This window comes from Eumetopias jubatus, unplaced genomic scaffold (assembly GCF_037043125.1).
Source record: "Eumetopias jubatus isolate StellerSeaLion01/CBP00866 unplaced genomic scaffold, mEumJub1_p1.0 scaffold_12, whole genome shotgun sequence".
Lineage (NCBI taxonomy): Eukaryota > Metazoa > Chordata > Mammalia > Carnivora > Otariidae > Eumetopias > Eumetopias jubatus.
The window spans coordinates 100,605,397-100,631,719 of record NW_028274818.1 but is presented as its reverse complement, the minus strand read 5'-3'; the positions used below and the strand labels follow the sequence as shown (position 1 = coordinate 100,631,719).

The following is a 26,323-nucleotide window of genomic DNA, read 5'->3' as shown; positions in this document are numbered from 1 at the left end:
GTCCTGCGAGGGTAGGACTAAAGTCTGGGGAAGTCCCGCCTCTTGCTTTCATGAACACACAGCCAAGTGCAAGGCACATATGAGCTGACTGGTCGTTCTCTTTCTTCCCTGGGAGGGGTGGTCTGAGATGGAAAGGGCCCAAGTGTGGATCTCGGCTTTATCACCTGCCCCAGACAAGGCCGGAACAGTTTTCTTATCTCTGAAAGAGGTTTGGCAGGGTAGTGTAGGATTTAAGGAGGTGCTGAACACACAGAGCAGTGTTCAAGATCCTGCCTGAGCGCATGCGGTCATGTGAAGCGGTGAGTCGAGGAGCTGGCCTGGGAACCCAGGCGGAAGCAGACCTCCCCAGCAGCATTCCCGTCCAGGGAGTGCTCAAGGCCTTGCAGGCAGGAGAAGATTCTTGGCTTCTCTGGTGTTAAATGATGTCTGCCTGATTCCGGATCTAGCCATTCCTGTGGCCCCCATCCCTACCCTCTCCAGAGACGGGTGAGTCTCACACAGGGGCCAAGGAGCCCAGCCCAGCACCCCCAGGCAGGTCAAAGCCCCGGCCTATTACTCCCCAGTGATAACATCAGAGATTATTCACTTCCAGATCTGACTGTGCTTAGCAACACACCTGCTCTTGGGAGACGGGCCGAGTCTTACCCAGGCCCCCCCCATGCCTGGGACAGGAGGTGATGCGGCCGGTGTGTAATTGGCCCTAACCGAATAGACGTGTAGCATAACTAATTATCCCCATTTCGCCGGCAGGAAGACCGAGGCTCAGTTAGGTTAAGGCAGTTACGGCCTCAGGTCTGCTATGCTGTGCCATCTCTGCCGGGGGGGTGGGGCAGCCAGGAGGCAGGTGAGGTCCACACACGTTCCCTGTGATCCATCTCCTCCCCCGGGAGGCAACCACCCTCTCGTGGAAGCCGTGGACATGAGAGTTTATAACCGCCTGTTCTCAGGAACAGAAAGCTGGCTATAAACCCCGACGCCCCTCACTGGGCAAGGAGGTGGACGATGACAAAAGACTATTACCCAGCCACCAAGAGGAACAGTCTACGGTGACTTGCAAAATATGAATGAGTCTCAACAATATGATAGTAGATGGAAAAGTCAGTCCCCAAACATTATGTAGAGCATCGTCTATTCTGGCTGGGTTAAAAGGAACTGCTCTTAAAAAAAAAAACAAAACACACCTTTAAGACCACATGTAGTTGCAAAATAACTACACAGAGAAGCAAGGGGATGAAGAACATGGGGTTACCTGGGGTGGGGGTTAGTATGGGACGGGGGTGACCCCTGGTCAAACCCAGGTGAGGGTCTGGATCCTTCTTTTGCTCTGGTTTGGCAGTACCAAGGGGAATTAGTCAGGTAGGTGAATACAGGTGGGCCGTGCAAGGACAGGGCAGAGTGATACACTTGAGCTCACGTCCTGTGGCCTTAAGACAATTACGCACCCCCTGAGTCCGTCTCCCCACCCGAGAGGGGCAAACCTCCCCTGATCGCAGGGGTCAGGGTGAGAGGTCAGTACCCCCTTGCGGGTAAAAGCACTGGGTCTACAACACACCAGTTTTTTTCCTTCCTTTCGGTCTGGATTCGGGGCTGATGTTCTCCTGGTTTCCTCCTGACACAGCCAGAAGCTTATTCAAGATGCCCTGCTCCTCAACACGGCAGCTGAGGACACACACACACAACCTCCTACCTACCCTTCTAGCCCTTTGCCGGGATGCTGAAAACAGTCATCAAAACACTGGACCCTAAAGCCATCCGTAGTTGTCCGCGTCCCCTCCCCAGCCCCAGTCCCTGACACTATTAATTGGAAACCACAGTCCCTGGAGGGCTTGGCTATGACAGGACAGCAGAGCCAAGCTGGGCGTGTTGCCCCGTTGCCTGGCAACGCCCCGAGTGCCCCTAGCTCCTGGGTCACCCAAGTGCCTCTCATCTCCCGCGGCCACTCTGATTCTGTGCCATCCGCTGCTGGCTCTGGGGCTGGGTGTCCTGGGAGGCCCCCTTGGCTGACCCCATCCTCAGATGCCCTGTGTCCAGCACCGACCTTCTCAGCTGTGACCTCCGGCCAGAAATCGCCCCCAGGGCCCGGCTTCCACCCAGTCCCTTCTGCAGGATCAGCTCAGCCCTCCCTCCCCCAGGCTCTGAACCCTGACCCCGCACCCCCAGTTTCCTCCGATTTAGGCCAGCAGGGGAGGGCCCCCCTCTCAAAACATCTCTGTTTCCTCACCCATCGTCTCTGGCCAGAGAAGACCAGCCCCAGGGCAAGCTTCTCTCGCCATTCCCACAAGCGCCTCCCTCCCTCCCTCCCTCCCTCTCGGGACTCCGGCTCATTCTTGGCTTCCTGGTCCTAACTACAAACAGGCTCAAGTTTCCAACGTCCTAAAAAAAGTCTCCCTCACCCCCATCTCCTCCCTGGGCCACCACCTTCTTCCCTCCCCTCCCCCAGCTGGTCACCCCAACCCTCTGGCTATTGCCACTGGCCAACCTCTGCCCTCTGAAGGATGCGGCTCAGCTCAGCGATGACCTCCCCTGGTCACAGCCCGGAGGCCTCTTCTCTCACACCCTCCTGTCCTTGCTCTTGATCAGCTGGACCCCACCCGGCCGGCCAAGGCCTTCCCCTGGACGCTGGAATCTACCACACGGCCTCCTCCAGCTTCTGACAGTGACGCCCCTCTTTCGTTTCCTGTAGTAACTTCTCTTCTCCTCCCCGATGAAGGTGGCTCTCCAGGGGGACCCCAATTCTGTCACTCCCAGGGTTCCAGCTGCGGTGGTCCAAGCTTTCCCCCCAAGCTTCCAATGTGCATTTCTCTGCTTACACTGTCTTGGACTCACTTCACAACCCATCCCCCTCCCCGGGAGAGGAACTGCTGATCCCATTTCACAGATGGGGAAACTGAGGACAGCAACCTGTCAAGACAGCCAAGACGGCCGCATGTGCCCTCATCCTGACAGCGTGATGCATAACTGCACCCCAGTCCTCGAGCCTAGACACCCACTGCCGTCCCCTGGGGCTTGGCTGGCAGCTGGTCACCAGGGCAGAGCCGAGGCCAGGGGCTGCCCCTACCTGGGGGCCAGGAGGCTGAGTCATCTCAGAGAACATTCTCATTTTCCACTGCTGTGGCGCCTGTTATGGAAGGCCCAGCTGACGCTGGAAACTCGATCTGTTTACTCTCGGATTCCTAACCCAGCAGAGCGAGGCCCTCACACGGGCCTCCCCTCGGGCACCCTGGCAAGCCCCAGCCAGTCGGAGCCCTGTTCCGGCAACGGACCTCAAGCAGGAGGCAAGGGCGGGCGGGGGGGGGGGGGGGGCATTGCAGTCAGGAAGGGCCATTTCCAGATTTCCAGGGAAACTTGTCTAGCACACCCACTCTGAGAACTCCAATCTGTGAGCCAGATCAGTGAGCAGAGGGGAGGGAGTTGTGAGGGTTTCTTCAATTTGTGGGATAGTTTACAACAAGTTCCCCGCTAAAACTACAAAGCGGGAACCCTCCTAAAATCCCCCGGACAGGGAGGCGGAAAACAGGGGGGCACAAAATCAAGCTGGGGGGGCACTGTGTGCCACCTCGTTCAGTAATGGAATCTGGAGAGATGGTGACCCAGCTCCTGTTTGCATACCCTTAGGTAGGGGATGCTCACTCCTTTTTGAGGCGATTCATTCCATCCTGGGTTAGTTTATTCCTAGAAGGCTCTATCAAGGGACGCCTGGGTGGCTCAGTCGGTTAAGATTCTGCCTTCTGCTCAGGTCATGATCCCAGGGTCCTGGGATCGAGCCCCGCATTGGGCTCCTTGCCCAGAGGGGAGCCTGTTTCTGCCTCTGCCACTCCCCCTGCTTGTGTTCCCCCTCTCTCTAAAAAATAAATAAAATTAAAAAAAAAATAGAAGGCTCTATCAATGTGGTCTCCATTTCACTGATACCCAGCTAGTCTTAATTCTGCTCTTCTGGGACCCATGGGCGTTCGCTCTGGCTGCAAAAATGGCGTGTTGCCCTGTTGCCTGGCAAAGCCCTGAGTGCCCCTAGCTCCTGGGTCACCCAAGCGCCTCTCAGGCACATCTCTTCCCACAGTGGGAACAGGGCTTCTGGGCAAAAACCCCAGCTCTTCACTGCTGAATGCACTAGAACTCACCTGTAAGGCTCTAAAAGGTACAGGTGAAGCTGTATGGCCAAAATTGGAAAGCCAGAGAGACGGGGTGCGGGGCCCAGCCTCCCTTGCGGGATGCCTACACCTTCCTGGTCAGGGGGGGCCCCTGGTCAGCTGCCGCTGCTACTGGCCCAGCCTGGGCGAGAGCCTACCTGCAGGGCAGTGTTCAGCTCAGAAGCCTCTCTTCCCCCCCGCCCCCAACCCGCTAGGGCTGCATGTTTACGCTGGGCACGCGCAATGCCCGTGTACTGTGTCACCAGCAGGGAGGTGACTAGGGAAACCAACCTTCTTGGCTGGCCTGGGACTGTCCCATTCTGGGCACCAAAAATGCTTCCAAAATAGGCAGAATCACATAGAGGCAAGAGAGGCTGGGACAGTGAGTGGGCAGGAGAGGGGCGTGGTCACCGGAAGCGGTGAGTGGGGACACTTTGGGATCACCGGGTCTTTCGTGGGTGCTGGCTCCCCAGGGGTGGCCAGGCTACGGGGATTCACGGAGCCGCAGATGTCTGATCCGTGATGCCCCATGCGGCTGCCACATCCCCACCAAAGAGGAACAATCTTGGGGGGCGTGCTGGGTGGAGGCCAAAGACACAGGCTGCCTTTCTTCCTTGGGTCCCCCTTAGGTCTTCTTCATGCCACGATCAAGCAGCCGTGCTGAGTGGTGGGCTTGGAGGCGGCCGCATGGCCCAGGCCCCTGGGCGGGCCTCCAGAGTCCCCCAGAACACAGGTTTGAAGAGATGCAGAGGCAGTGAGGAGGTGATGGGCTGTGAGAACACATAATTTACTGTAATGAAACATACAGATTTCAGGGATACGGCTGGATGAGTTGTGACAAACAGATACCCCCACGGAAGCACCGCCCCGACTGACACATGAACGTTCCCAGCACTGCAGGGTCTTCTGTCCCCTCCTGTCCGCCCCTCCGACCCACCAGACGCAAGCCCTGCTCCTACCCCACGGATCGGTCTGCTTCGTGAGCTCCATCACCGTGAAATCATATAATGGGGACCATTTTGTGTCTGGCTCCTTTTGTTCAATGTATTTTGAGATCAATCCATTTCGCTTTATAGAGTTGGCGGCTATTTTTATTGCCGAAAAGATATGTACATTTATATACACTTACGATATATTATGATATATTTTTACTTATCTCTTCTCTTGTGGATGACATTTGGTTGTTTCCGGTTTTTTTGCTATTATGGGTAAAGATACTATGAACCTCCTTATTTAAAAACAGCAACAACAAAAAAAATCTCCTGGCTGGCTTCCTATGCCCCAAATTCCTGTAATGCCACAAAAGCAGCTCAAGCTTGCCCCCAAAACTCCCTCTGCACATCCCGGCCCCCCCCAAACCCGCCTGAGATCCGCCCTCTCCATGGGTGGGTCCTGCAGCCGTGTCCGAGCACCCTGCAGGCTGTGATGTGGAAGGATAGGACCGAGAGCAGCAGGGCCTCCTCTGGATGGGGTGCCTGGGACGGGCTCAGGGAGGGACACAGAAGCTGAGGCCTGGAGGAAGAGATCCACGCAGGGGGAAAGAGCACACAGAGGGACTCCACAAGCAGAGACCCTAACACAAGGAAGAGAAACAGTCTACGGTGGTGTGGTTGAACCGTCTACACCTGTGGAAATGCTGAGTATCTTCTACATTTTGGAATACAACATGGGGCGGAAAAAAGTAAGCCCCAGAAGGCGACTCACAGCCAGACTGGCTTTTTCAGGTAGATACATGGGAACCACGCTGTTTGTAGAAGTCAAGGGGAAGATAAGCGTGGGTAGACAGCAGTCACCATCAATGTCATGGTCCCGGGGCGGGGGGGGGGGGGGGAGGTACTGTTCTTCAAACAATAAACAAAGGTAAAGTAAAAGCAGGATCAATAAGTATGTCACAGACCAAGGATGATGAGTAATCAGATTCTATGCACCCGAGGTCCATTAAAAAAAAAAAAAGTTCTGAAATGTTTGAGGCAGGGTTGAAAGGGCGGGGGTGGCAACAGAGAGTGTGTGTGTGTGTGTGTGTGTGTGTGTGTGTGTGTGTGTGTGTGTGTGTGTGTGTGTGTGTGTGTGTGTTTGAGGCAGGGTTGAAAGGGCGGGGGTGGCAACAGAGAGTGTGTGTGTGTGTGTGTGTGTGTGTGTGTGTGTGTGTGTGTGTGTTAAAGATTTTATTCCTGCATCCCCCCAGCAATCTCCCTGTTCAATCCCTGCACACCCCTTTCTGCTCCTGCTTGGGTCCTGTCTTCCCTCAGGTGGAGGGAGCTGTGCTCAGGCTCCATCCGTCGAAGTCCAAAGCGGGGACCCTGGGGGATTCCGGGATGCAGGGATGCAGGACCGAGACATGGAAGCCCGTGCATTTGACCATATCAGACAGGCACCGAGGCGGACCCCAGCCCCGTGCCCCTCCAGCTGGGAGCCCTGAAGGATAGTCAGGAACGCCGAGAGGAGCCGTGGCCAGCTACCACTCCCTTGACTGAGTCCCCCCAAGACTGGGAGCAGGATGCAGATGCACTCACAGGGGTTCCAGGGACAGAAACGAAGCAGGGGAAGGGGGAAGGAGGGTGGGAGGAGGCCCTCAATCAAGGAAGAGCTGGGACACGTCTAGAACAGAGGTTACACTCTGAGGCCCGCGGGGCAGGCAGCCGAGATCCTCAGGTGAGGGGAACCAGGGGTAAATAAGCCATGCTTTGCATATTAAACACCCAGCAACGGTCTTCACTTGCACCAAGACACATGGGGTCCTCTCACTCTGTTTTTCTTCCTTGCACTTTTGGGAAGGAAGAACAGAGACATATTTTTCTGTACCCAAGAAACTCGCCGGTCATAACACGACGACAAACGGGCCCAGCACGTGGTCTCAGTGTGAGGCGCCACGGGGGAGGCTGCTTTGGAGTGGGGGGTCCCTCCCTGCTGAAAACGGGGGTCAACTGCCACTCAGCTCTGAGAAATTGTTACCCTGTGGATCCTGGGTCACAAGATCTTCCAATATTTCCAGGGAAGATAGAAATCCAGAGTTTTTGTGATCTCTCTCAATGTTTAAACGTTGGTACAATTTTTTAAAAACACACTGGGCAGGCCAAAGAAAACACGTCTGGCCTCCAAATACCTCGTTTTCCCTTCCCAGACCCCTAAACGTTCTCAAGTGTCTGGGGTTTGGGGTTTGGGGTTTAGGGGGAACCGATTTCCCGGATCGCAAGGGGTGCCCGTGTGAGTGGCCGCTCATGGGGTCTGTGCTTGGAGCACTGATAGGTGGGGGGCTCCTCAGAGCTCCCTGGGGCTGCCTCCGAGGTGGGGTCAGGAGTCGGCTAAGCAAAATGTAAACCAGAGAAAACAGGGTGGCCTGCTCCGGACACTAAGTGGGAGTTTCAGTGGTTCGCTGCCCCATCGGGCCTGCCTCCCTCTGGAATTCCCCCATGCCCAAGCCCAGAGCCTGGGCAGTCGCACCTCAGGGCCCCTGTTACCCTCCTGGGAGGACCTTCGGCTGGGAGTTAGGAAGGAGCGACTTCCCCGGCACCACTCCCAGCAAGCTGGGTCGTCCTGGGCACGTCCTGTGCTTCCCTGTGCTCTTGTCACTCCCCAGGTCAGAACACGTGGCCTGTCCACCATGGTTCCACGGGCCCAGTGCTATTTGCTGGGGATGCTCATGGGATGATGTATTTATATAAGGGCTGGGGGTGATTCGGGGACTAAGCAGAGACGGACAACTGGTGGATGCTGGGGTGGGGCGTCTGGGGCTCAGGGAAGGCTTCCTGGAGGTGGTGCTGCCTGAGCACAAAGCTGAAAAGCTAAGTCTCTGAGGGGCTGGTGGTTTCCGAATGGAACCGATTCCTGCCAGGCCTGCCAGCCAAGGCCCAACAGCAGCACCCGACGCCACGCACAACTGTTTTGTCCAGAGGCCCACGGAGTGCACCCCCAGCATACCTTCAAGGGATGGCAAATATGTTCGGGCCTGAACCAGGCCGGCCGCTGCCAAAATGGACCTGGCATTCTCTCTCATTGCCCAAACGAATCTTCGAAACCAGTGCTGTCTGGGAGAGCTTCCGGGATCGTGCAAATGATCTGCGCCCACACCGTCCAGTTCGACAGCCACCGGCCACATGTGGCTACTGAGCCCTTCGGAAATGTGGCTAGTGCGGCTGGAGAATTTTTGATTTGATTTGATGTTAATTAATTTGAATTTGAACAGCCACGTGTGGCTAGAGGCTCCCGATTTGGACCGTGCAGGTTCTGGAACTTTGCAATCCATCCCTTGCTCGAAGGCAAGCAGCCTCCACCTGGAGCTAGGCCCTCGCGCTCTCCCCGGCCCCTGACCACCATGCTGTGGTTAACCCTCATGCCGTCAGCACCGGGGCCATCCCAGGCTTGGACTGCATCCCTGGCTCCGTGATGTCGGAAGCCTCAGTGCGGCCCTTAGGAGCAAAAGACCCACGGTTGGCATGAGGCAGGGTCTGGATGGCAGGCCTGGCAGGAATCGGTTCCATTCGGAAACCACCAATGCTCACGTTGCCACGACGTTTCCCAGGAAAGTCCTCTTGTTGTTTGCTCAGCTCATGGGACAGAACCGACACTGAGCGCTTCTAACGAGCTCAGCCTCGAGCCAGATAGGAAGGGCGGGAAAACCGTTGGCTGTGCCTCTGAGCCCTGACCTCCTCTCTCTTCACCCTCCCATTACCAAGGTGGGCACACTGAGGCTCAGGACCCAGTCCTGTCAGTGAAGGAAGAGGGTCTGAACGAGCCTCGAGTCTGGGCTCCTTCCAACGGTCCTCCCTGCGGAGACCTGGGAGGGTCGGGTGGTGTATGGGGGACTCAAGAGGACACAGAGTCCCCGAACAAAGCACCTGCCACCGGGCGACTGGAAACGCAGAGCTGCGCCGCTCACAGTTCTGGAGGAGGATGGCAGATGGAGGTGCTGGCAGATGGAGGTGCTGGTGGGGTTTCTGGAGAGAGCGCCTTTCCTGGTTCGCTGTGGCCACCTTCTCACTGTGTGCAAGCTCCCTGGTGTCACTTCTTATGAGGACGCTAATCCTATTGGGTCGGGGCCCCATTCTCCTGACCTCGTTTGACCTTCATTCCCTCCAAATAACAGTCCCCACTTAGGATTAGGGCTTCGGCATATGCGTTTTGGCGGGGGGACATAAGCACGGCACGCGCGAAGGCCTCACGGGCTAGTGAGAGGAGACGTTGGTGAAGGAAGTGGACAGAGGCCCCGCGATGAAAGGTGAAGGGCTGAAATGAGGAAGAGCCCCTGAAAAATGGTGCGGAACGGCTCCCCGGGGGGACGGGTGCGGCCACCGTGCACCACGGCCAGTCCTGCCCTTCTGGGATTCCGTCTCAAATCCATGAGATAAAATTTGAACCGAAGATGGTCCAGCCCGGGAGAGCCGGGAACGAGGGATTCAGTGCGCTATCCATCCTTCTGCACCAGGAAGGCAGCCCTTACCCAAACGACGGGGGCAAGGCCTTAGGGAGGGGACAGGAGAGGGGTGGCCGTGGGCACTCTGTCCCCGGCCCACAGCCCTGCCCCTCCCTGCTCCACTGCAGACAGCCCGTCGGGCTCATCTCCCCGGCCGCCCGGGCCACGTGGGCCCAGTCAGAACAGGGCTTTGCTTACTACTTGGCCTGGGGTCACCAGCCCCTGAGCTTTCTAGAATGTTCAGGCACCTGGCCGGGGGCTCAAGCTTCAGCCGAAACACGCCTACAAAACTCCCACTCGAGCAGTCGCATTGCCCCACACTTTGGCCAACGGAGTCAAGACTGGGGCCTAAATTCAACACAGACACCCCCGGGGCCAGTTCACCCCCTCACAACCCAACCTCCCCACCAACGCCTCCCCGAGGACACTGCGTTTGGTTATGCTTGGTTAACGCCTGTCATCACCTCTCCGAGCTGCCCCGAGCAGCCTGGTGACAGGCCAGAGGCCAACCGGCCCTGCCCCACAGTGACGAGGTCCAGGCCCTGAGGGCTTTCCACGGGCTTTGGGCCAAATACTTCACTTTTATTAAAATTCTCGCTTGGCTATGGCCAACATCTCTGGGGCCACGTTCAGGTTGCCAAAGCCCCTGAGACAGGCGGAGGGAGGGAGAGAGACGGTAGTGATGGGAAAAAAGGCACGCCGGCCAGGCCAACAGTCTCATCCATCCCATCTTGCAGATGAAGAAGCCGAGGCTCAGAGAGGTCAATGTCCTGCCAGAGGCTGTGAACTGGTAAGTGGACAGAATGTGCCACGTGTGACCAGTCAGTGGTGTGTGTGTGGGGGGGTCAGTAGACCCTCTGGGCCCCAGAGGCGGCCCTCCGTGGCACCAATGTCCTCTCTGCCCACATAGGAGGGGGGGTGACCCCAGGGCTAATCATCTTTGGCAGGAGTGAGCCCCCGAGGGTGAAAGGGGCCAGAAGCTGTCTACTCACTGCCCTGGGGTGGGAGGGTGTCTCTACAGGGGCTGGCACCTGTTACCTCCGGGGACAGCTGTAAACTCCACGCGGGCCCCAGGGAGGGTGCTGCTCAGAGCCTGCAGCCTTGAGAGGCTAAATGCGGCCAGAGGGTGGGACGGCTGGGGTCCTGGTACCTGGGATGGTTTCCAACAGTCGTGGAGAGGAGACAGCTCAGGATCTGGGAGGGGGCGGTCCCGGGCCGCAGGGCTTGGTACCCTCATCAGCACGTCAGGGGATGGAGGGAGAGCTGGGCCACACAGATGAGCAAATACCCACCCCTGGCAGCCCATAAAGTCAGGGCTTTCACTATGCTGGCTGACTTCAAGCCGGATACTCTGGGGGTGGCGGGGGGCCGGGGGGAGACTCTTAAGACTCTGCGGCCCACCGGGGTCCTGCAAGCTAGCTGGAGAGGGAAGACAGACAGTGACAAAGAATCCCCGACAAGGGGGAGGTCAAGCACGTTGGGGCCCGCGCACATGTGTAAACGCACTCAGGTGCCCCAAGAACAGAAGGTGATGTAAAGGGCGGGCCTTCCACCTGCCAGACCGTGTGATGACGTGGTAAGGCCATGAGAAGCAGGCCCGGGGCACCGTGCTGGCAGTGTAAACTTAGAACCCCTCTCTGGTGGGACCACGTGAGGACCTCGCCAACACACAGGGGCTCTGACCCGGGGTTTGGCTTCCAGACGTCTGCATGCAAACAGAGCCCCAAGCATGCAAAGGGAGGTCTCTGCCCCGAATGGTATGTTACAGCATGAACTCTTAACAACAACAACAACAACAACAACAACAACAACAAAAGAGGGCCAGGAACAAATGTCCACCAGCAGGTGACAGGTCAGAGAAATGACAGTCACCTGTTCCGCGGCTCATGGCGCAACAGTTCAAATGAAGGACAGGAATCTCTGGGAGGAATCTCTGCTAAGACGCGAGTCAGCTGAAAAAGCCAGCGTGGTGGAGAAGCAGTGAGCGTGGTTTAATACCAGTTTATGCTTAAAAAAAAAAAAAAAAAAGAGGTGAAATACTAGATATGCAAGTTTATATATATTTATCTCCCCAAGAATCCCCAGGAATCTCACTGTCTGTGGGGGCAGGAACAGGGGTAGGAGGGAGCTTTCGCTGGGCACCTTGGTGTATCTTTGGAATTCCTAATGAATTGTGAATTTATTATCCCCCCCAAAATTGGAAGTGAGAGAAGAAAACAAAAGAGTGAGGTCAGGAGGCCTTCCTGTAGGAGGAGGTGGGCCTGGGGTGAACTGCAAAGGCAGGGAGTAAGAGTGGGGTGTGCTGAGAAGGTGCGGGAAGGAGGGTGCAGTGGTTAGGCGCATGGTGTCAGGAGCCAGCCGTCTGCCTGCCGGGTGACGCTGATAGTCACTTCCTGCCTGGAGTTTGGGGCCATCCCAGCCATAACTTCTCCCAGGCTGGGGTGCGGCACCTCTCCCCGCTCCGTAACCCTCTGATCAGGGGGACTCTGACTCATCTAACAGGCCAGGTGACCGGTCATCCTAAAGCTGACCCTGGTGCTTTTTGCTTTCTGTCCCTTCAGGGGTCCCAGGAGAAGCTGCTGGATCACTCCCTGGGAAGCTTGGGCCCTGCAGGGGTGGGGAAACCATAAATCTAAGATCTGCAGACTGCACGAGAAGACAAACAGCCCACACAAGCCTCCCTGGGGCCTTAGCTGATGCTAAGCCCCCTGCGTAGAGACCAGAGCACCAGGCCCAGCAGAAGAGGCCCCAAACCACAGTCTATCAGGGCGGAAATGAGCACCTTCCAGAGCCCCAGACTTTCTGGGGAGCACCCGAAGGTTACGGACCTGCATCGGCGGGCGCCCTGATCTTGGACTTCCAGACCCCAGATCCGTGAGAAATAACGGTCTGTTCTGTAGGCCACCTGGCCTGGGGTATTAGTTACTGCAGCGTGAGCAGACAGATACAGTGGACACAGTGAGGATTCAAACTCACATCTGTCCAGACCCCAGGACAGTCTTCTCCTCCACCTCAGCCACACCCCTGCCCCTCGACTTTCTTCTCTTTCTCCCTAGCCTGGATGCGTTGCTGCTGTCATTCCTTATGCGCTTTTGTATTAAAATTTTGCACATGTTACTGTGTTAACAATGCACACAACACAAAATTTGCCATATTAACGATTTTTAAGCTCGATGGGAATAAATACACTCGCATTATTATGTGGCCAAGTCACTTCTGTCCACCCTCATGACTCTTTCCATTTTGTGAAGCTCAAACTTTGTACCCATTAAACAAGAACTCCCCGGTCCCCCTTCCCCCTCCCCTGCCACCCATCGCCCTGCTTTCTGTCTCCATGAATCCGATGACTTCCAAGCACCTCGTGTGGCCAGAATCATATGGTATTTGTCCTTCTGTGACTGGCTTATTGTGCTGAGCATAATGTCCTCAAGGTTCATCGGCCAGAGCAGGTGTCAGAACGCCCTTCCTTTTTAAGGCTGTATGATATTCCGTTGTGTGCACAGACCACATTTCGCTTATCCATTCGTCCAGCCACGGGCACGTGGGTACGGCCCATGTTTCAGCTACCATGAACTGTGCTGCTGTGAACACGGGTGTAGAGTTCTTCGAGATCCTGCTTCCAATTCTTTTGGGTAGACAGCCAGAAGTGGGATTTTGCTAGCCTACATTTTCCATACTATATTCTCTCTCACCTCCTTTGCCACTGGGCCCCTCCCCAAGCTGTCCTCTTACTGGTCTGCTCTCCCTTCCCCCAGGAGCCTTCTTTGGCCCTGGGATTAGGCCAATGACTGGATCCCAACCAAGGAGCCTGGACAGAGCCCTTCGGCTCCTCCCTCGTACCCTCACCCTGAGCCACTCTCTCCAGGCCCCGTGCTGTGCCAGCACACTAGGGGCCACATGGCCCAAGCCTCTGTGCTTTCCGCACATGCCGGTCCTCCCAGGCCTCTGTGCTTTCCACATATGCTGGTCCTCCCAGGCCTCTGTGCTTTCCACATATGCTGGTCCTCCTTGGAAGTCCCTTCCCAACTCAGTGCTTCAGGCTTGGCTCAAAGCCATCTCTCCTGAAGCCCTCAACCTCAACAGGACCTCCTCCCCTGTGCCTTGAGGACTTCCCTCTCTCCAGACGATGGTGTGATTAAGGGCTCACAGAGCTGTCTCCCCCACCTGGCTGTCCACCCGTCCAGGGATGGGGCCCAAGTCCCCATGGCACCAGCACTCGCCACAGGCTTGGCATCAAAATCCACTTGTGAACCGGTGAAGGAGAAGGTTAGCCTAGGAAGCCTCAGGGCCAAGGGCCCACGCCAGGTGTAAGGAAATCACAGACAGAAAGAAAGAACCTTCTCCACTGGGCAGTCTCTGCCTTCCCCAGCCACTGTCCAAAGGGCCTGATGCCCCCTCGGGGTGACAGACAAGCCCTCAGGGGGCTGGAGAACAGGCCTCCCCGACCAGGAGCTCACTCAAACTGCTCCCACGGGGCCCTCCCTCCGTCCCTGCCCTTCGAGGGACAAGGGACGAGAAACCTGTCCTCACGGGACAGACAGCAAGAACGACGGGCGACACAAGAAGCTTCCTTGTATGGGAGGAGGCAGGGGTCTTGGCTTTTGGGGACAAGTGCTCCTTGGGGCGTTAACACAGGGCATTTTTCCAGTGAGTTGACTTTTCCGGGACATTCTAGTGGCACAACTGCTGTGCAAAGCAGGTCCACAGCACAGATGGATGCAGTGGGATCTGACAAGTGCCACCATCTCTAGGCCCCACGATCCGTGGGCTATCCACCAACCCCACGCACAGCCCCAGGACATGGGTGCCAGCCCCTTTTCTGTTGTTCAGCGGAAACGGACTGCAGGCAGTTAAACGGGGCTAATTTGGACTGAAGAGCTGGGGGAGGGAAATGGCCAGAGGGAAGCTGAGGGGGAATCACTCTGAATAGCTCTACTCTGAAGAGTATTTAGAAAAGAACAGATAAAAAAAGAAACGTGGTTTCGCTGCCTTCAAGCGCGGGTACTCCCCACTTCTGGGCCACCCACCGGGGGCCCTCAGAGGCCTGGCTCCGGGCGCTCATGTGGCACCCTGTCATTTACAGGTGACCCTTGCTGGCCAAGGTCTGGCCCCTCGCTCCCAACGGCGACACTCTGTGTGGGCAACCTGTCCCCAGAGGATCGCTCAGCTCGGGGGGGGGGGGGGGGGAGGGGGTCTGGCCTGGGGGGGGTGCAAGTGAGTTCTCCTTGGCAGTGCACCAGGAAGGCCCCCTCCCCTCCCCAGAGCTGCACCTGCCTGGGGCCAAGCCGTGGGAAGGGGAGACAAGAATCGGAGACAGGTCCCAGCTCCTGGTTGGGAGGGCCGGGGCATCTCCTGCCCCAGTCTCACCCCTAAGGTGCTTAAGGGAGATGGAGTCCAAAGAGCCTTCTGGACTCTCCGCCCCCACCCTCACTTGGACTGAACCTTCTAGGCTGCACAGAACACGACTGCCTTGCGCTACCAGTGGCCGGTCTTCTAACCGAGGACCCCAGTGCCGGGCCGGGGGGCAGGGGACTTGGGTGGCAGGAACATGCGGGGCAGACTAGAGGTTGTCCTGGTCGGAGAACAGGGCACTGCCGGGGGACAAGCAGCGAGAAGGAAGTAGGGAGGAGGCTTCAGGAGGCGGAGTACAGAGGCCAGGGCCTCGGGCGCCACACTCAGCCCCAGGGTGGGCAACACACTTGCGGGAAGGGATCAGATTTCTGTGCAGCCGACACTGGCAGTCCAGCCCAGGGCACTTCGGTCCTCAATGAACATCCGCCGAGTTCCTCCAAATCCTCAGCACAACCCAGAGAGGTTGAGACCATGCCGCCCATTTTACAGATGAGGACACTGAGTCCCGCTGGAGGCCTCTAACAACTTGCCCATGGTCACACCGCTGGTAAGCGGTGGGCTTGGACTGACCGTGGCAGGCACATCCCTGAAAAAGGGCCATCAGCATAAGCTCTTCCGCCCAGGGTTAACGGCGGGAAGGAGGGCAGTGGGGCCTGGGCAGAGGAGGGCTGGGAGCAGGGGGGCCGGTGTGAACCCCAATCTGCTCCGTGTCTGCTGTGTGACCTGGGGCGAGTCACTGAGACCTGGTCTTCCGTCAGCCGGGTGGGCACCACAGAGCCACGGGGGGGGGGATGGGAGATGGTGAAAGGCCCACGTGGCCTGGTGCACAGTAGGCTCTGCAGAAAGATCTCTGAGGTTAAGCTTCGTCTGCTCTAAGTTCACCGTATCGGTCACTGCATCGGTGACTTTTGAGCTCTGAAGGAAAAAAGACTGAACTTTGAGAACAAATTTCCACCCGCTGTCTTTCCTGCTCAAGAAAGGGAGTCAACCATGGGGTAGGGAGGGGATCCAAAGGAAGGCGGGCCTGGTGGAGGAAGGCAGAGGCCCTCAGGGTGGAGGGGAAAGTCCAGGGGAGCGTCCAGGAGGCCCGGCCCGGTTTCAGGGGAGAGCCAGCCTGGGAGGGATATTAACCCTACCTTGAAAATAAGCACCTAGTTAGAGCCCAGGACGCGGCCGGCCCGTGCAGAGAGGGACGGCAGACCCATCAGCGGCCTCCTCCCTGGCTCCCTCCCTCCCTTCCCTCCTTCCCTGCTCACCTCTGGGCAGCCCCCGGCTCAGGTCAAGTGGCTCCAGCCCAGGCTGGGTCAGCGAGGGAGCCCACCCTCCTCCACGGGCACCTCACCAGGGCCTCCGGGTATGGCCACCCCACCCCCGACGTACCCTCCTGAAGCCCACCACTCCGGCACCCAACCGTTCAAGACCCCTGACGATCAGCAGCTACATGGGAGCAGTCTCTGAGGGTCCAGGAGACACCAGAAGCCACACAGGATGCTTCCTCACCTCCACTCACAGGTGTGCCTGATTCGGTGGCACCAAATTCCCGCAAACTCTGGGAAAGGCCTGCCCCGGGCTAGGTGCTTATGTAGGCCATCATTTCCCCATAATCCATCCTGTTAGCCCACAAAGCAACAGGACGTCCCTGGGACTGTGGTTGCCCAATAAGGGCCTCCAGGCTCCTCTCCACACTAAGCTAACGTGGCCGTGTAAGGCTCGGTGGTGGTGCAGTCAGCAGCGCTGGGTTCAAATCCCTCCACCTCAGGTATGGGAAACGCCATGTTAGATGGTGCAATGGGTGTGGAACACAGCCCAGTACTTCCTCAAAATGTTACACACAGAGCTACCTTGTGATCCCACATGATCGCTACTCCTCCGTATACACGCGCCCAGGAAACGAAAACATACATCTGCCCTGACGCTTGTGCACAGATGTCCTGGGCAGTGTGACTCACGACAGTGAAAACATGGAAGCGATCCAAATGACCATCCGTGGATGAATGAACAAAAGGTAATACATCCACACAATGGAGTATTATTCAGTCATAAAAAGGAATGGCATTCCTGACACATGCCATGACTTGAAGGAACCTTGAAAACATGATGCTAAGCGAAAGAGGCCAGTCACACAAAGAACCATATGCTCTGCCTGCATTTAAGTGAAAATATCCAGAAGAGGCAAATCCACAGAGACAGAAGGCAGACTGCTGTTGCCAGGGGCCAGGGGTGACTGCTTGGTGGGTATGGTTTCTTGCGGGTGATGAGAATGTTCTGGAATTAGACAGGGGTGATGGTTGCACAACTCTGTGAATATACCAGGTGCCTCTGAAGTGTAAACTTGGAGAGAGCCAACTGTATGGTATGTGAATTATATCTCAATAAAGCTCTTATAAAAAACCCCACTCTTCCCTTACTGGGTTTTTGGGATCTTGAACAAGGCAGTGAACAGTGTGGTGGTGCCTCAATGTTCTACCTGTGAAATGGGGCCAGTCACTGTACACACATGGGCTGTGGTGAGGACCAAGTGAGCTGCCCCGGCTCACTGCCTTCCGGCCGCCACATTGCCCTTTGGTTTCCACATGCTAAGTTCCTAGGGCTTTTTTTTTTTTTTTTTTTTTTTTGGTAAAACATACATAATATAAAACTTACCATCTTAACCATTTAAAAAAAAAAGATTTTATTTATTTATTTGAGAGAGAGAGTGTGTGAGAGCACAAATGGGGGAGGGATGGGCAGAGGGAGAGGGAGAAGCAGACTCCCCGCTGAGCAGGGAACACGATGCAGAGCTCGATCCCAGGCTCCCAAGATCACAACCTGAGCTGAAAGCAGACGCTAAACTGACTGGGCCACCCAAGCGCCCCCTATCTTAACCATTTCTAAGGGTACAGTTCAGTGGTGTTAAGTATATCACACGTTGTCATGCAGGTGATTTCCAGAACTCTTTCCCTTTTGCAAAACAGACACTCAGTACCCACTAAACAACAATGTCTCCACTCAGTCCCCCCTCTCCCCGGCCCCTGGCAACCGCCATTCCACTCTCTGTGTCTAGAATTCCGCCTACTCGAAGTACCCCATGTGAGTGGAATCATAAAGTATTTGTCCTTTTGTGACTGGTGTAACGTCCTCAAGGTTCATCCGTGATGTAGCAGGGATCAGAATTGACTTCCTTTTGAAGGCCGAGTAATAGTCCACTGTACATACGGACCACGTTTGGCTCGTGGATGGACACGGGAGGTGCTTGCACCTTTGGGCTACTGTGAATACAACGGCCATACACATGAGTGTATGGTTAAGACTCCAGGCTTGTAAGCACAGATTTCAGAGGCTGGAGTATATCTAATAGTCTATTTAAGGCAAGGATGAACATAAGGCATCTAGAGGCAAGTTTCCCCTTAAATTGAACACACTCCCAACAAACACACTCCCGGCAAACTTGTGCACTGTTAGTTGGTGGACATTTCCCGGGGCCTGTCTGGTTGCTGGACAACCAGAATCCGACTGCTCCAGGCACTGGTGGGGCTGGTTCCTTGTACCAGAGGTCTTTACAAGAAAAAAAAAAAACAACTTGTTAGCCGTGTGCAGGTTCTGGAAAGACCAGCTCAGTCCTTTCTGACTGCCTCTCTGGTCCCACAGGAGACAAATCGGTGCCACAGAGCACTGGTTCTAGGGCCTGGACATGCACGTGGAGTGAGGACAGAGGGGACTGGTCCTCCTAGCCTACACCCCGGGGCACGAGTGATCCCAGGAAACTACTCACTCAGCCCCAGGGGGGCTTCCTGGAGGAGGTGATGCTTGAGCCAACTCTAAGAGTCATCTGTGTTAGGTCTGAACACCTGTGAGGGCTCTCAGGTCATGGAGATCACACGTTCTGGTTTGCCCTGTTGTCCAGGGTAATTATTATTATTTTTAGGGTTCCCTTTTATTCTCGAGAGTGTCCCCATGTGAAGGATAAATTACACAGTCACTGTATTAGTTACCTACTACATAACAAATCACCCCAAAACTCAGTGGCTTGAAAGAACAACAAACTTCTCTCTCTCTCTCTCACAGTTCCTATGGGTGAGGAATTTGGGCGCGGCTCCACTGGGCACTTGTGGCTGAGGATCTCTTACGAGGTCACAGTCAAGGTGCTGGCTAAGGCTGAGGTCACTGGAAGGCTTGCCCGAGGCGGCAGGCCCTGTTTTCCAGGTGGCTCACTCACAGGCTGGCTGTGGGTGGGAGGCCTCGATCCCTCTCTACACAGCCGCTTCTGTGTCCTCGCGACAATCCAGACCCCACTGGAAGGTGGGGGGGAGCCCTAGCTTCTGGAGGGAAGGGTGTCAAAGAATTGGGGATAGTTAACAACTTCCACTTCTAAAATCGGACATGTGTGGTGTGCACACGGGACAGAACCCGGGAGGAGAGAAGAAATTAGATTAAGGAATATTCACAACGCCAGATGAGAAGCAGGGGTAGTCTGAGAAGGGTTTTGAGCAGAGTGAACCGTGTCATCCGCCCCAGCTGTCCCCTTCCTCTGGGTCTTTGGACCCCTCACCCCGTCTTTTGGTGGAGAACGCACCTTTTCTTCCTACTGGACAGAGGCTCCGTGTGTGTTTCCCGCTGGGCCCTGCACAGAGCAGGTGCATGCTGCAGGGTATCTGCATCAACAATATACCAAAGTGCACCAAGCCCAAGCTGTGGTCACACTGGCCCCAAGTCACAGCCTGTGACCTGTGCGCACCCATCCTTCCCGTCTCCGGGCCTTTGCTCGTGCTGTGTCCCCTGGCCAGAGCGCTGGGGCTGCACTTACCATATGCACTGCCCTGAAAGCAGAGGGATCGGGGTGGGTGGGGGGAAGCTGTTTGGTGGATTTAGGGGAGAGATGACAGGGACTGACCGTGGCAGAGGCCGTGGACACGGCCGCCCAGGCAGGCGTGTGAAATGACTCGGGGGCTCACCCTGGTGCTCTCCACCCACACCCTCCCCTGCCCCATCTGTGCCCACCCACTCCTGCTGCCTGCCCGACCTGTCTTCCTTCCTCCCCAGCTCCTCCGCCTCCTGACGTCTTCCCATTCCACCCAGACTCGGCTCAAATGAAGCCACCTCCTCTGGGAAGCCTTACTTGCTTGCAGCTCTGGGGTCCCAGAGCATTTGGGTTGCCTACTGCTGAGGCCCTAAGTGATCTGTGTCCCTGGGTAGGTTCCTGGAGGGCAGCAAAAGAATCTCCCCTTGTTAGAATCAGAGTGTATGGAAAAGTCTCCTAACCCCGGGCTTTTTAACCTCGGCCCTGGCACCGGCCAGCTTAACCAGGACTCGTCCTCAGTGAACACCAACTGGAGCTTACAGTGGACCAGGCAGTAGGCATGGTCGTTGTCTCTGCTTCAGAGGTAAGAAAGTGACAGCCCAGCGAAGTCAAGCAACTGGCCCCAGGTCACACCGCCAGGATGCCGCGCGCTGGGATTCCGCCCAAGGGGCCGGGGTCCCAGGTCCTCCCACCGTGGCCGGCCTGGCTTTCTCTAAACTGCAATCAAGCGGGGACCTCAGCCCAATGCACTCAGGAAACCAAGGAGGGCCCTGGACGGACTGTTCGCGATTTTGAGCTTTTGTCCTATGAACGTCTCTCACGTCTTGAGCGCTCACTACGGCTTGCTGGCAAGGTTTCCTGCAGGCGGCAACATGCACACCGGCCCGCCGGCCACGATGCACCGGACACCGGCAGGCTGCGGATCTGGCCCAGGCAGGCAGTGCGGGGCTCTGTGGGCACGTGCTGACCTCATACTCAGCGAGGGGCTTTCTTGGCCAATCAAATGAGATGGACTTTAAAGAGCATTTCACTGGCACACACACAAAAAAGAGTGTGTTGCAGCTTCCTGCCACCTGAACGCACTTCAGGATAATGACCTTGCCGCTGTCCCCTCTTTGTGGCAATGGCCTCTCAGCAACACCTCTGCTAAGTGGCCCCTGGGGATGGGGCAACCAAGCCGGCGGGCTCCTAGGCCTGGCTGAGTGCTCATTGGGACAGGGTTTTTTTGTGTTTGTTGTTTGTTTTTAAGATTTTATTTATTTATTTGGGAGAGAGAAAGAGACAGAGAGAGCACAAGCAGGGGGAAAGGCAGAGGGAGAAGCAGACTCCCTGCTGAGCAGGGAGCCCGATGCGGGGCTCGATCCCGGGACCCTGGGATCATGACCTGAGCAGAAGGCAGACACTTAAGCATCTGAGCCACCCAGGCGCCCCATCAGGACAGGTCTTACCGCCTTACTTCCTGGGTTCAAATTCCACAGCTCTGCCACTTCTGTGTGTCCTGGGGCACTCAAGTTCCTTGCTTTCCTTATCTGTAAAATGGGAATATTCCAACTCCAACTTGGCGTTGGCATCGTTTTTACTATATACCTATTAGTTGACCCCAGTTTTGCCTTGCAGGGTCGCAGAGAGCAAATCTGAGTCTCACAAGGGCGGCAGGAGCTTCTGCCTTCCCCGGGCCCCCCGGAGCCCCGCTCCTGCAGCGGTGGATCCTGATTGGTCTGTGATGGTCTCATTCCCTATGCCAGTGATTGGTGCAGGCCTGTTCATGTGACCCAGTTCTGCTCAACGAGATGGAGAAGTCTGTGCAGGAGTAGGGTGTCTTCCTGGAGAGGTTTCTGAGACACTCTGGAGGCCGGGAGCCTTTCCCAATGCTGGGTTTCCTCCTGACTGCCAATAAAGCTACAGCCGCCCCGCCCATTCCAGAGTGAGCCACACCACCATGCCAAGGATGGCCAATACAGACAGGAAGACCGGGGTCCTTGAGGACAGTCCCATCAAGCCTTTAGGTTACCACCCTTGGAGCACCCGACTCACAGCCTCTTATCACACAAACCTATCAAACTTAGGCCAGCTAAGTAAAGGCTTTTTGTTATTTGCAACCCAAAGCATCCTGCTGATATCCCGAGGTTGGTCACATCTCATCTTCTTGAGATTATGCCCATCATACCAGAGGAGGGGTCTAAGCTCAGCCTGTGCACTCAGGGAAGACTTCCTGGAGGAGGTGAAATGGAATCCAAAAGAATGAGCATGCAGATAAAGGGAGTAGGGCAAAGGGTAACATTCCAAGCAGAACAAAGGCCTGAGGTTGGAGACGCCATAGTGTGTGTGTGTGTGTGTGTGTGTGTGTGTGTGTGTGTGTGTGTACGTGCGTGTGCATGCAGGAGAAACAGTCTGTGTGGCTGGGAGCCAGGAGAGGTGAGGCTGCAGAGCCAGAGGTGGGGTGGGCTGCAGTGGGCCTTCAGCCAGGCTACAGAACCTCAGGCTATCACAAGGGCAGAGGAGAGGTGCTGTGGGTGGCCTTGATTTTGTTACCCCAGGGTCTCGCCCCCGGGCTTTGTGCCTAGAATAAGTGCACTCAGCGGGTCCAGCCGCACCCAGATGCTGCCCTGAACCTGGGCAGGGGCAGGGGCGCTGGGCCTGGCTGCCCCAGGTGTGCTCCTGCCTGCTCTTCCAGCCCCCAGGGTGCTCATAAGAGACTCTGGCTGAAATCTGGGTCACTCCATGCACGAGTCAGACATCCATCAAACAGGCAGTTACTAAGTGCCTACAAAGCAGTGTGCTAAGCACAGCGGAGAAAGGACCTGGTTCAAATCCCAATTCTGTCTCTTCCCAGCTGGGTGACCTTGAGCAAGCCACTTTCCCTCTCCAAACCCAGCAACTTTACCTCTTTGTGAGAGACTTCAGGTGAAATCAGTGGTTAGCTCCCTTCTCTCTGGTACTGGCTGGGGGTGGGGGGGGGGTAAGCCTTGGGTAAAACAATGCTCAGAAAGCTTCCTGGGGATAAGGTTTCTCATCTGGGTGGGACAACAGAAGGCCCATAATATGCTGTGAGGGACAGTTGAGCCAAGATGAGAGGTTCTGGGGAGGGAGCATCTGAGCGGGGCGGTGAGGAAGTACAAAACGAAGCTGGTAGGTGAGGCAGGCCGAGTGTTCCCAGAGAGAAAAGGTCCACAGAGGCAGGGCGGAAAGGATACAGGAAGCCTACAGCTTCCGTTCTGTGCCCCCGAAGCCTTTAGAACCGTGTGCTGCCCACGGAAGTGCTGGACATAACTGTTGAATACGGGCGTCGTTTGAACCTGTAATAGCAAATCTCTGAGCTTAAGCCAGAAGATGCAGATTCAAAAATCTCGCCTCTCCTCCTTACCACGTGACCTTGAGCAAGTCACTTCGCCTTTGAGCCTGACTCCTTCTTTGCAAAGGGGGTGTGAAACCCAGTTCACAGAGGTGTATGGTGGTGTATGCAGGATCTAGGACCAGGATCCCCTTTCCCACCTAGCTAATTCCTATTTTAAAGCCCTAAGATCCAGTGCCGCCTCCTACAGGGAGCCTCCCAGGCTCCCTCAGGAAATCCCCCAGACCTGTCTACTACCTCAGCTGACCCCCTTCCCTGACTCCACCTTGCTCTATTGTGTCTTCCTTCTCCCCCCATCAGGCTCTGGGCTTGGAAAAGGGAGGGGCAGGGTATCTTAGCATCTCTTGGACCCAGCTGCACCCCCACACAGAGGGAGTATCTACCAATGCCAAGTCCTTCCCCGAGGCTCCACGAAGGTGGAAACAAGAGGGAAAAGTGATTAAGTCTGCTGGGGGTGCGGAGAAGGGGAGGGGTTCAGGAAAGGTTCAGGGGTGATAGTGCTAGATCTCGAGGGGTGCAGAGAAACTTACTGGGAAAGGGGCATGTTTCCAGGCAGAACCAGAAGTACAAAAGCACAGGGGTGTGAAGGATAAGGTAAGTAAATTATGGCTCACCAGAGTATCTGCCCTGAGTGGCTAAAGATGAGGATTCTGGATCTAGATCCCACGGGCCTCAAATGCCATGCCAAGCACCCGACCCTACAGGAAGCGGCCGAAAACTTGTGACTGAGCAGCGTAGCAACGCTGGGTGTGTGTGTGTGTGTGTGTGTGTGTGTGTGTGTGTGTGCGCGCGCGCGCGCCCAGCCACTGCACTAGTTTGAGCTAAACTTAGGTTGGGGGTGGGGTAGGGAAAGTGACAGTGCTATGGGCCACCACTGGGGGCAGGTGCTGGTGGGAGAACCAAAAAGGAGCAAAAGTTTGCCCTGGAGGACTGATTATTCAAAATATTTCAGGAATATATCCACACCCAACTACCCCTCGCTAAAAAGCCAGCGTCCACAATCATTGCATGCTACACACAGCAGCTCTGTGAGAATGGGGGGGGGGGTCCTTCATTACAGGGGGAGAGAGTGAGGGTCCGATTAGGAAAGGGACCCTGCCACAGGCATGTAGGCAGTGCGGGGCTGGCCACAACCTGAAGCCAGCGTCCCAGCCCAGAGTGCAGGGGAGGCAGGCCTTCAGCTGTCTGACAAATGTGCTCAGCACCTTCTAGAGCCAGACCCTGCAGACAAGGAGGTGACCTTTGACCTCTGAGTCATCTTGAGCTTGGACTGGACACCTGGGCCACAGACCAGCGGCCTCCAGTAGGGGAGAGAGAAGGAGGAACTCAATGAGGGCTAGGTTTCCGTGGTCAGACAGGTCAGCAAGGGCTCACCCCCCCAGCCCCCCTCCCCATGTCTATCTGTCTGTGAGTCTTCTAAACTGGACCCTGGAGTGGAGGCTGGAAGAGGGCCAGTCCCTACACAAAGGGTGAGGGGCAGAGGGAGTGGCTCTTTGCTGCCTTTCTAAGAAGCCCCCAAATGCCCCCTCCTCCCAGCACCCACCCAGGCCCCGCTCAGCCGCAGCCTGAGTCATCATCCTGGTTTGAATGGTAGCCGACAAATCAGCCAGGGGGCTGCCTGGGGCTGAGGGCCAAGGGTTGGAAAAACAAGGCCGGTTTCTCTTACCTCCAGCCTTGGAAGCTCAAGACAGGCTAGGGGGTGGGGGGCAGAGGGCAGGTAGAGGCGGGATGGGGGGGTGTCAACAGCCGGGGGGGGGGCGAGGGGAGGGAAAGGTTCAGAATTTGAGCTGTTGGCTTTTGTTTTCAAATGACCTGTTTAATAATTACCTGTCCAATCGAAGGAGCCACAGCTCGGGGAGGAGAGGATTTCAACCCTCCATACCCCACCGAGCAGCCCAGCAGCCTGAGAAGAAAGTAAACAAGATGCCACCAGCGGATCTCACCCCATCTCGCAAACAATGGCGGGACTGAGCTGCCCGCTCACACACACACATCAAAGTGGTATTTCCAGGCAAGAACTTTAACAGGCAGATAAGAAGCTCGGATTGAATTCTTTCCCTGCATCCCCAGAGCTTCCCTGCGCTCTGAGCCCAAGGGGGGCAGCCTTAGGGGCCCGTCATTTCAACCTTAACCTTGACCTGTCGTATTCATTCATTTCGCAGGGAGGGAGAACCAGCTCGGCCCCAACCCCGAAAAACCCAACCAGCAACAACTTCATCGCTTTGAACAGTCACAATGGTGGACAAACAAGGGATTTAAGTTACAGCGGCTAGCTCGCGCTCACACTCCACTGGGCTCGGGCTCCTTAAAAAACACACCCCAATCCAAACATCCACCGGGGCTCACAAAGTCAGACCCTGACCTGGCAGTGGGAAAATCCAACTTGGTTTTGTTGTTGTTGTTGTTGTTGTTTCTTCCCCAGTCTCCCAAGGCCTTCAACTATTTTTTGCCCCTGCAGCATCCAAGCCCAGCCTCGAGGCTGAGCCATAAACACGCCTGCTCCTCCCCTTCCACGGTTCGGCAACACCGCCCCCCCCACCTTCCCGGACCTAGAGGAGAAAGAAGCACCGCGACCCTCACCCGCAGCCCCTCCCGGGTCCTCCCCCAGCCTCCCGCGCCGTCCGCAACCCTTGCAAGCACCTTGAGATAAACACCCACTAATGATTTTATGATTTTCTGCTCTGGGTAGCCGCGCTCAGCACAATCCCTCCCCCGGCCCCGGCGACGGGGGCCGGCCCAATCGAGGGATTGGGGGATGGGGGTGTTAGTTTGTTTTTTCCACTGTCGCGTCCCCACACCTGGTTTTCATTCATTCATTCGTTCGTTCATTCATTCACGGATTCGTCACCGCAGCTTCCCCGGCCCTCCGGATCTCGGGGAGGGGATGGGAGGGAGGGGACCGAGATGGGGGTGGGGGGGAGAAAGACAGCGGTGGGGGTGCACCGCGGGGGGTGGTGCTCGGGGTGGAAGGTCCCCGTTCGAGGGCAGATCGGGTGGCTTTGTCGAAAACAAGGCGGGCGGCGGGGCGGGGGCGCTCCCCGGGGCTCGAAGTTGTTTTCCGAGCCGCCGCGGCGAGGACAGCCGCCCGGGTGCGCCTCTTTGTCTCTCCCCGGCCGGCGCCGCGTCCTCGCGCGCTCACCTGGTCTTGGAGGACAGGAAGGCAAGTTTGATCAGGCCGTAGGTGAAGAGCGGGATGCTCTCCTTGGCGACGCTGGCAACTTGCAGCCGGTGCTCCAGGATGTGGAGTTCCATCGTCCGCCCGCGCTCCGCGGCGGCTCATCGGCGGGGGGCGAGCCGCGGCCCCC

General features: G+C 56.5%; 1 protein-coding gene across 1 annotated transcript in view; it reads right to left on the bottom strand.

The window, feature by feature from the left end:
- Positions 1–26,323, bottom strand: part of CASTOR2 (cytosolic arginine sensor for mTORC1 subunit 2) — a 47,034-nt gene extending 20,711 nt beyond the window's left edge. The window contains exon 1 of the mRNA XM_028110235.2: positions 26,158–26,323. Within this exon, the coding sequence (XP_027966036.1) occupies positions 26,158–26,270 (113 nt within the window). The 5' untranslated portion in view covers positions 26,271–26,323. The remainder of the gene's footprint in view (positions 1–26,157) is intronic.